Source organism: Rhineura floridana, chromosome 7 (genome assembly GCF_030035675.1).
Source record: "Rhineura floridana isolate rRhiFlo1 chromosome 7, rRhiFlo1.hap2, whole genome shotgun sequence".
Lineage (NCBI taxonomy): Eukaryota > Metazoa > Chordata > Lepidosauria > Squamata > Rhineuridae > Rhineura > Rhineura floridana.
Genome location: NC_084486.1, coordinates 135,399,448 through 135,410,243, shown reverse-complemented (window position 1 = coordinate 135,410,243; position 10,796 = coordinate 135,399,448). Strand labels below are relative to the sequence as shown.

The following is a 10,796-nucleotide window of genomic DNA, read 5'->3' as shown; positions in this document are numbered from 1 at the left end:
AAATTAATTTTCTCTCCCATCCTTGCTCCAGAAGCTTCATAATGGCATACACAGAGCTTGGAAAAGTTACTTTTTTGAACTACAACTCCCATCAACCCAATCCAGTGGCCATGCTTGCTGGGGCTGATGGGAGTTGTAGTTCAAAAAAGTAACATACAATAGGTTTATTGCAATAGCTCTTCACAACAACCCTGTGAGGTAGGTTGTGATGAGGATGATGATTTATTTCATTTATGAATTGCTTCCCAGGAAGAAGCTCAACGGTATTTATTATTTATTTATTAGATTTATATCCCACCTTTCTTCCCAGTAGCAGTCCAGGGCAGCAAACAAAAGCACTAAAAACACTCTAAAACGTCACAAAAACAGTCTTTAAAATATATTAAAACAAAACATCTTTAAAAACATTTTCTAAAAAAGCTTTTAAAAAGTCTTTAAAAAAAAAAGGTTTTAAAAAGAAGGTTTAAAAGCACCTTAAAAAGCAATTCCAACACAGACACAGACTGGGATAAGGTCTCCACTTAAAAGGCTTATTGAAAGAGGAAGATCTTCAGTAGGTGCCAAAAAGATAACAGAGATGGCACCTATCTAATATTTAAGGGGAGGGAATTCCAAAGGGTAGGTGCCACCACACTAAAGATCCGCTTTCTATGTTTTGCAGGTCCTCCTGATAAGATGGTATTGGCAGGAGGCCATCACTTACAGAGCGTAGTGATCAACTGGGTATATAAGGGATAAGGCAGTCTTTCAGGTATCCTGGTCCCAAGCTGTATATGGCTTTGTACACCAAAAACCTTGAACTTAACCCAGTAGCTAATAGGTAGCCAGTAGGCTAAGAGATGATCACACAGCAAGCTCCATGACTACACAGCACTTTGAACTCAGCAAGTCCAACAGGCTACTTACTGCACCGCCTGTAAACTACACCCATTTGTAAACTACATCCATTTGCCAATGTGTGAAATAGAAACAAAATTCTAAAAGGGAAAGAGTCTTGGCAGGACCTTGGAGTGGGTAGGTTAGCATTGTCAGAAGCAGGAGTCAAGATACTATTTCACAATACCTATTAAACAATAACTTTAGAGGCAACCGTGTTTATTTTCCTATATACAATAGAGGGTATAATTCCAAAGTCTTTCAAAAGGAAAAGAATAACCTCTCCTCTCTGCTAACCATAGCTGATTGTTGACTTCAAACGGTGCCAGCTGTTGGCAAATTGAATAAAACATTTGCTTTGCATTGTTTATTTGCAAAGCTCAGAACGGTAAACTTTCCCACCTCTTCTGCCCCCTCCCCCCTCCCCCTTAGGGCTTTGAGTCTAGCTTTTTGGTGAGTCATGGAGTCAGCAAGCAACCCACGCTCTGAGAACATCACAAACGAGGTGTGCCAAAAGGAGTGCATTGCCCAGGAGCTCAGAGGACCGGCATACCAGCTGAACGATATTCCGGAAGCTTTGCAAGAGGTTAAAAGTCTCTCCAGGGGCACAGCCGTGGAAAATGCAACAGAGAGACTGAAAGCTGGGAAGAACAACAACAAGGAAAAACAAGGCTATGATTTGGACAGGTTGGGCCTGAAACGAAAGTCAGAAAGCGAAGGCAAGCCGGGCCTGAGAAAAGAGCAACGCCTGATGGATCCGGAGAACCAGCCCATCGCTGTCCTCCTGCCCCACATCCCTCTAAAAAGCCTGACAGAGGTAGAAATGAAGTTGGTGTACACAGATGAGGAGGACGTTACCTATGAGTTTTTGGCATCCCAGGTGCCCACAGGCAGTGCCCACCCAAAATGCTCAGAGGCTGTAAACATGGATTCCTCAAGATCACCTGACATAAGCCTTCTCCCACAGATGGACAAATGGCTTCAGGTGTCCTTAAAGGATGCCAGCACTTGTTACAGGCAAAAGAAGTATGCTGTGGCTGCAGGGCAGTTCAGAACAGCCCTTGAGGTAGGAAGGAGGCTTAAGGAGCAGAGCTGGGGATTAGGGAAAGCAGCAATGTTGTGTGGCTATAACAAGGGTGCTTGTACAAATGGTGGCCACAAACTCTGGTGTAGTTTCACTGAAGTCCATGAGTGGTATCCAGATAAATAGTTCTAGTGGTGCAAGGAGTTTTAGGCATGCAATGGAACTTCTCCACCCTCTCCTCTCCCCATGTGGTCCCCATAAATCTGTTCTGGGGAATCGTCCAACCCTCTGGAGCAGATTCACAGAGGGAGTGGGGAGGGTGGGAAAGTCCCATTGTGCAGGAGAACTCCTGGTGCTAGCAGAGCTGCTTAGTTTTTATGTTTTAGGTTGCCCTCAATTAAGGCGTAATATGGAAGCCCCTTTGCAGAAGTTCCTTCAGTTTTATTAGTTTGTTTGTTTGTTTATTACGTTTATATCCTGCCCTTCCTCCCAAAGGAATATGATAAAGCACTAAAAACATCTTTTAAATAAGACATCTTAAAAGCATCCTAAACAATTCCAGTACAGTTGCAGACTCAGATACGGTATCCACTTAAAAGGCTTGTTGAAAAAGGAACAACAGGGCAGGGGTGGTCGGTGGCTTGAGCACCTTAGACAGCTCCTTGAAGGTTCAGACTAAAACCCAGAGTTTGATTCCACTGCCCCACTGGCATGGAGACACCAGCCACCACTGGAACAGGATGGAACAAGGGTAGTGAACCTAAGGTTCAAGGGCTGAATGCAGCCCTCTAGGCCTCTCTGCTGAGGCCTCAGGGTCACACCCCCTCCCAGAGACCCACACCCTCCTTGAGTGCTTTTGCCTGCCTGGAAGGAGGATGGAGAGATAGAGGGCATGTGCAGAAACCTCTGTGTGTGGTTGGAGTGCAACCTGCTGTATAAAGGTAAGAATCACAGCTATTGCTCTATCCACTTTTACATCTGGCCCCACTGGGTATGCAGCTTCTGGAAAGTTGCTCACAAGGGAATATGGCCCTTGGGCTGAAAAAGGTCCCTCACCCCTGATGTATAATAAACGTGCATGGGAGGGGGAGAGAGAGAAACTGTATTCAAAAGCCATACAAAACCACCAAAATCAGGTGGCAACCTTACCTGCTGATAATGGTTTCTGTAGAACCTTTGCAATCCTGACATCTCTATTCCATTCTTCCTTTAAGGAACTAAAAATGGCACACATAGTCCGCCTCCTTCATCCTCACAATGACCCTGTGATGTAGGTTAGTCTGAGGGGTAGTGTCTGGTCATGGTGACCCAGAAAGCTTTGTGGCTGGGTGGGGATTCAAATCCATGTCTCCTTAATCTAAGTGCAAGCAACGAATTGCTACCCCATACTGGCATCATCGCCACATTTATATGCCACCCTTTCTCTGCAGCACTCACCCCCCCCATATTTTGTATCCATTCTTGCAAGAAAAGTTTTTAGTGAATATCATGGCTGAGTGAGAAATTGCTCCTCTGTTTCCCCAGTGCCCAGGAACAGCTCACCTGGAGGGGCAGGACCATAGCTATAGCCTCCTGACAGTGCAGTCATTGCAGCTTATAGGAGGGAGAGAGAGGTGACGCAATGGTAAAGTCAGGGCTATAGAGATGTGCTGGTGGGAGCACCAGGTTGGCTCCACCAGCACATCCATGAAGCCCCAACCTTGCCACTGCCTCGTTCCTCCTCCTTCCCCTCCCAGTAAGCAACACTAACTGTACTGCCAGGAGGCTATAACTGTGACTCTGCCTCCTTTGAGCTCCTGCCAGTGCCAATCCAACATGCTAACAAATATGCCCAACCCAGCTTTTGTGTAGAGCAGCTCAGCTCCTCTCTTCTTCTGGTACATTGCAGTCTTAATTACATAGGTAGGGGGTACTGGGGGGGAGAAACTGATGGCTGCATAAGTAAGGGGGCAGAGATGGTATCTCATTCTCACCATCACTACCGTGTGTTCAAAATTCTGCCTTACTAGCAAGGCTAGGGAGCTATCCAGTGGGTCAGCTATTCCAGATAGCAAGGGAGCTGTCCAACAAGAAGCACCACAGGTTTTAAGGTGTTGCTTCAGCGAACACCAATCTGAGCAGTTTTATAGATGGCTGTGATGCCCCTTCCCAGCATGTTATCAGGGCCCTGCTCCAGAGCGCATGAGGAGTCTGACTTCTGCCTCGTGAGTTGGACTCAGTGATGGGAGGCCTCATGCTGCAAGGTGGGCATTGAACCTTTGGTTCTGGGCTTTTGCATGAACATGCTGCTATTTCTGGAGTCCAGAGTTTGGGGATATGGCTAGTCAGGGAATATTGGTTCCCTAGAACCCACAACCTCTTTGTGGGAGTATCTTCTCAGATGATGCCCTAGAGCCTATTGACACATCTTGAGCCCTCTAGGTACTAGCACTAGCGATAAGCTCCTCCTCTTCCTCTGAGGTCTCCTCTATCTAGTTCTGGGCTGGTTGGGATAGGAAGGTGGTGGGATATGAGATGATGGACAAGACACACTAGCACTAGGAAGACAATTGTTGTTCTTCACGCAAAGTACCAGAGCAAACAAGGAAACAAGCTCTTTGTTGCCATTCCTGTCTAGGGTCCAATAAGAATACTGCACTGGTTGCTTCTGAATGACCTGTTTAAAAACGTTTGTGGGGAGGTTAGACAACATCTGCTATTTATTGAGCATTCATTGTGATTTGTTTGCTGGGAGCTTAGCTGACATTGCTTCAAGCAAATGTTGCCCCACACTTTCCAGTGCATTTCTCCATCACCTCTCACAAAAAGTCCAAATGGGGGGGAAAGCACGTTTGTTGCACAACAGCACCACATTAACTATAACTACACAACCTGATTTTGTTGGTATGTGATGGAAACCCACCTGAAAATAGCGAAAGTCTAGAAGCATCCTCTCTAAGCCAGCGCTCGAATGTAGGTATGGGGAACCTTTGGCTCTCTAGATGTTGCTAAACTAAAACTCCCATCACCCTCAGCAAGTGTGGCCAATGGCCATGGATGATTGGAGTTGTCACTCAGCAAGATCTGGAGGGCCAAAGGTTCCCCACACCAGCCCTAATAACTCACAACACAGGACAGCTGCAACAGAGCCAAAGGTTCCTGGTTTAAACTCCAGTGACACCTGCCACAAAGTCAAAACCAGTACCTTATTGAGCCTAGAAATTCACTGGCAGTCAGTCAACTGGGTGGCTTAGTTCATATGGCCTTATAATCTCTTCCAAGCTTATGAGTCTTTGATTCAAGGGCTGCCAACGAACCCTTAGGATACCCCCAGCTCAACAAAGGAGAAACAGTAACATCTGCAGGAGGCACCTCCGCAGGAGTTGAACATTTACACCTATCAGGTGTAGGATGAGTAGAAGCTGCAGCTATAGGCATTTACAGGAAAGCCATGATAATGTTCTGCCCTGATTTCTATGGTGCTGCCAATCTGATGTAATTATATTGGAAATCCCTTCTATCATAACGTTGTAACTCCTGCTGTGCTGTGGCTTATAATAATCACATAATGGGTCAGGATTTAGGCGTAATCAGATTTTACCTTCCCTGTCATGTTTCCATAACACTGCTATAAAACTGACATAATTGGCAAAAAATGGAGGGGGGCACAGAAAAGCAGCACCCATTATTTAAACATCTTTGTCAAATTGATGTATGGCAGCTCTCCCCCCCCCATATTTTTTTTTTTAAAAAACAGAAATTGGATTACCACTGCTGGGAATAGGGCTATGATAAACTGCTTGTTCATGTGCAGATTCAGTCATAATGATGGCACCGACATCTCTTAATCATTGGAGATCGGCTTGTTACAGTTGCAGAGCTCCAAAGCTGGAGATGGCATCAAAAGAAGGGCCATGGCATGATGGCACTGAAGAAAATGCCATCACACAGTTGTCCCTTCAGTTGTGTAATAGACCCTCCCAATCACCGCAATGGTTACCTGGAAATAAGGGCCCATTCAGGTCCAGATTCAACACCTGCAATCCTCAGGCAGCTGCCAAGGCCCCAGCATCTCAGAAAAGCCCATTAGCACTGACATCTGCCTTGGGATCTCTGCTGGGATCTGAAAAACTGCTATTAGAAAGAAATCCCACATTCTACATTTATTTATTTTACTTTTTTAAACAAAATTTATATGCCACTTGGTTATATATAAAAAATGGCACAACAACCACCTCTAAGCAATTTAAAAACCACTAGAGGGTATTGTGGAAAATTTTAAAAGGGGGGGGGCTGACCCAAGACATTTTGCTGCCTGAGGCAATGAATAAGGAGAGTTCCCTGGGAAGAGGAATTGATCATTAAACCACTCTGGCAATTGAAGCTCTGTGAGGACAACAGGAGTCTCAGCGCCCTTCACAGATTACCCTTCTCAGGATTCTTTGGGGAAAGCCATGACTGTTCAAAGCAGAATAATGTGGCCTCTGATTCTAAAAGCAGCAACCTTGTGCTTCTTTCTCCTCCCTACCCCCTGGTAACATGTTGTTGTTGTTATGTGCCTTGAAGTCAATTTTGACTTATGGCGACCCTATGAATCAGCAACCTCCAAGAGCATCTGTCATGAACCACCCTGTTCAGATCTTGTAAGTTCAGGTCTGCGGCTTCCTTTATGGAATCAATCCATCTCTTGTTTGGTCTTCCTCTTTTTCAACTCCCTTCTGTTTTCCCCAGCATTATTGTCTTTTCTAGTGAATCATGTCTTCTCATGATGTGTCCAAAGTATAATAACCTCAGTTTCATCATTTTAGCTTCTAGTGATATGAAGGCCTAATTTTCACTGAGTTGCTAAACCTGTGCCTGGGCTATATCCAGAAGTAGAGGAAAAAGAGGGTTTTGCTGTAAAACCATAAATATCACCAAAAATGATGAACGTTGTTGTATTTTATTTTATTTCTTTCTTCATAAAAAAACTTTTTCTTCATAAGACTGCCCAACGCGTTTCAGCTTTGGTTAATAGCCTTCATCAGGGGCTACAACATAAACATATTTACACATATCATTTTTTAAAAAAATTTTACACATTATAACATTATACATTAATGACAAAATATTTTTCACTTTAAAATTACTTACACTTCACTTCTCCTAGTGATGTCTCTTTCTTACTGTTATTCACTTCGTTCTTACCATTCTGTTATCTGAAGATCTCTTATAAAAGGCTTCGTTTTACATACAATCACTACTCAGCTGTTTTGTGTATTCCTTGACCATTGCTTGCGTTTCTCTAAAAGGGAGCGTCTCCCAATTCATTTATGTTTACAAAAGAGGAAGAAAGTCTATACCTTCGTTTAAGCCTGAAGGGGATAAAGTTTGTAAAGTTAAAATCCACCACATTTCCCTTTTTAAAAGTAGCTTGTTGTCTTGTTTTCGTATTTTTTCTACACCCCAAAAACTAAAGTCTTTTACTGTGTGGTTATACTCTGAAAAATGTTCAGCCAACGAAGATCCCTGTCTTTTACATCTTATATTACTTAGATGTTCTCCTATTCTTGTTTTTAAAGACCTTGATGTCTGTCCTACATACAATTTGGGGCAACTGCATTTTATGATGTATATCACTTGTGTGGTTGTACAAGTGGTAAAATGTCATAGAAAACATTCTTGTTGATTTGAAGGGTTTGTAAAAGATAATTTCTTTTCTGTAAATTTACAATAGTTACAGTGTCCACAGGCATGATGTCCTGTGGGCATTGTGGCATCAAATATAGTTGTTTGTATTTTTTGATGTTCTGTATATGTACTCCTGATTATATGTTCTTTTATATTTTTTGTTCTTTTGAATGAAATTATTGGTTTTGCTGCACATCCAGGAACATGTCTCAAAATATCCCAATATTTTCTAATGCTATGTTGTAGTTGTTTGGTGACATGATTGTAAGTTAAACTACAATGCATTTGTTTTGTAACTTCTTTAGTTCGTGGTTTTAAAAGGATATTGCGATCTTGTTGTAAGGCTGCTTTGAAACTATTTTCTACTTTTTGTGTTGGGTACCCTCTGTTTATTAATTGTTGTTTAAGGGACTGTGAATGATTTTCAAAATCTTTTTTGTCACTGCAGTTTCTTTTAACACGTAGAAATTGTCCATATGGTAAATTATTTTTCATGGTTGTTGGATGTGAGCTTTCATAATGTAAATACGTATTCCTGTCTGTAGATTTTTTGTACATATTTGTTATTAATTGTTGTCCACACTTAGTTATTTCTAAATCTAAAAAATGTACAGTGGTGTCATCATATACAGAATCAAATTTTATATTGGGGTGTCTGTTGTTTACCCATATGAAGAATTCTGCTAATCTTTGTATTTCACCTGTCCAAACAAAAAATACGTCATCTATATATCTCAACCAACTCTTTATATCTGATGTAAATACACATGAATTCATAATTTCCCATTCATAGTCTGCCATAAACAAATTGGCTACTTCTGGTGCCATGGGACATCCCATGGCCACACCTGTATTTTGCCAATAAAAGTCGTTGTTAAACTTGAAATAACTTGAAATAATTTTTTATTATATAGATATATATAATCATAAATGAATTGGGAGACGCTCCCTTTTAGAGAAACGCAAGCAATGGTCAAGGAATACACAAAACAGCTGAGTAGTGATTCGTATGTAAAACGAAGCCTTTTATAAGAGATCTTCAGATAATAGAATAGTAAGAACGAAGTGAATAACAGTAAGAAAGAGACATCACTAGGAGAAGTGAAGTGTAAGTAATTTTAAAGTGAAAAATATTTTGTCATTAATGTATAATGTTATAATGTGTAAAAAATTTAAAAAATATATGTGTAAATATGTTTATGTTGTAGCCCCTGACGAAGACTATTAACCAAAGCCGAAACGCGTTGGGCAGTCTTATGAAGAAAAAGTTTTTTTATGAAGAAAGAAATAAAATAAAATACAACGTTCATCATTTTTGGTGTATGATATTTATGGTTTTACAGCAAAACCCTCTTTTTTCTCTACTACCAATTGTTCTTTGACCACCATCTGTACTTCTATATCCAGAAGTGACCAGCACAGTGGGGCAGTGCCACGGAGCCACCCTGCCAACACCAGCGTTGCTGCCACTTCCCGGGCGGGATGGGGTGGGGCAGGAGCAAGATCAGAGCACTAGCCTGGCTCTGACAATGCACCTGCACTGCCCTGACCTTGCTGTCACCCAGCCCAATCCAGGCAGCAAGACCAGTGTTAGGAGGGTGACTCTGCAGCACTGCCTCACCATGCTGGCTTCTTCTACCTATACTTCTTCAGATAGAAGGTGGAAGGTCACATGATGGAATGCTCTCCAATGCAACCAAGTTCCCTCTACATAAGTTTGGAAGAGGACTAGGCAAGAATCCTTCCCTTTGACATGTACTCTTCTGAATGAAGAGACTTCGTCCTTTTAAAAAAAGAACATAAGGATCAGGCCAGTGTCTCATCTAGTCCAGCACCCTGTTCTCACAGTGTCCAGCCAGATGCCTATGGGAAGCACAGAAGCAGGCCCTGAGTGCATCAACACTCTCCCCTCCTGCAGTTTCCAGCAACTGGTATTCAGAAGCATACTGCTTCTGACTGTGAAGGTATGTATGTGTTTTTGTATGGAGGAGGGTTTGATTGAGTGAAATTTCACCCGCTGTCTGAAGTGGTGCAGCCCAGACTCGTCAGGTTGGTTGGCTGGTTGGTTGTTGTTTTTTAATCCTGCTTTTCAGACAATTACTGTCTCCCAAAGTGGCTGAAGGCAATAAAAAAGAGAGAGAGAGAAGCCCTGCTGACAGGCTTACAAGCTGAACAGACAAGACACAGAAGGGAAGGGGAGTAGAGGGAAAAGGTAGAGCAGGGACATCAGTCCTTTAATTCCAGAACAAAGTGGAGAGCCAATAGCATTTGCATCCATTCTGGGCCAGGCTGATTTTCCCTTGTCCGTGTTCTTGCTTGGAGAGCAGCTGGTGGCTCTCCTTCCTCTGACCAGAGCTTGGAAAAGTTACTTTTTTGAACTACAACTCCCATCAACCTCAGCCAGCATGGCCACTGGATTGGGCTGATGGGAGTTGTAGTTCAAAAAAGTAACTTTTCCAAGCTCTGCCTCTGACCAATGCATGGGGCCAAAGAGTGTCCTTCCCCCCACCCCGTTTCCGCAGTTGGAGCAGAGTGTTCTTTCTGGTGGGTTGCGGGGTGCAGGGGGGGAAGCAAGCTCCTTGCAAGCTTCCTGCCAGGTTGGCCTCCCCTCCTTATCTTGATTTGATCCTATAAAGCAGTGGCTTCCAAAAAGGTTTTTCCCCACGGACCACTTGAAAATTGCTGAGGGTCTCGGTGGTCTGCAATGAATTTTTTCTGCCACTTGTAGCATTGGCAATGTACTGTGCCCGAAGCTGTGGTGTTTTTTTTTTAATCGTATTTTGTATTACGCTTTTATTCCTACATCATATGAAAAGTAAAAGAAGCAATAAAAATATAATTAAAAATCCATATGAATAATTAATGGGGACACATCACAGACCACCTGAATGGAGCTCGCAGACCGCTGGTGGTCTGCAGACCGCAGTTTAGGAAGCGCTGATATAGAGAAAAGGTGTGGGATGTGAGAACCATTGTGTTTCTAGTTTCCCCTAGTTAACTAATGACAATCAACGAAGTGGAGGGAAGGGAAGGCAAACCCGTCACTCTGTTGAGTTGGGCTGCAGCCACTCATCCTTCATATCATCATGTTCCAGCATTTGTAGGTAGCAGTCACTGACCTTTGCCATGCTCACACACACACACACTCCCATTTTCCCAAGTTTGCAAAAATAACCGCATTTCGTGAGACTGCCAGCTGAAATGTGCAGGATGCAAACAAGCCGCTTCTGACATCTAGCCTACTTTT

General features: G+C 42.9%; 1 protein-coding gene across 1 annotated transcript in view; it reads left to right on the top strand.

The window, feature by feature from the left end:
* The first annotated feature begins 1,336 nt into the window (after positions 1–1,336).
* The window catches only part of SPATA16 (spermatogenesis associated 16), a 199,766-nt gene continuing 190,306 nt past the window's right edge, over positions 1,337–10,796 (top strand). The window contains exon 1 of the mRNA XM_061634505.1: positions 1,337–1,942. Coding sequence (XP_061490489.1) covers positions 1,337–1,942 — 606 coding nt within the window. The remainder of the gene's footprint in view (positions 1,943–10,796) is intronic.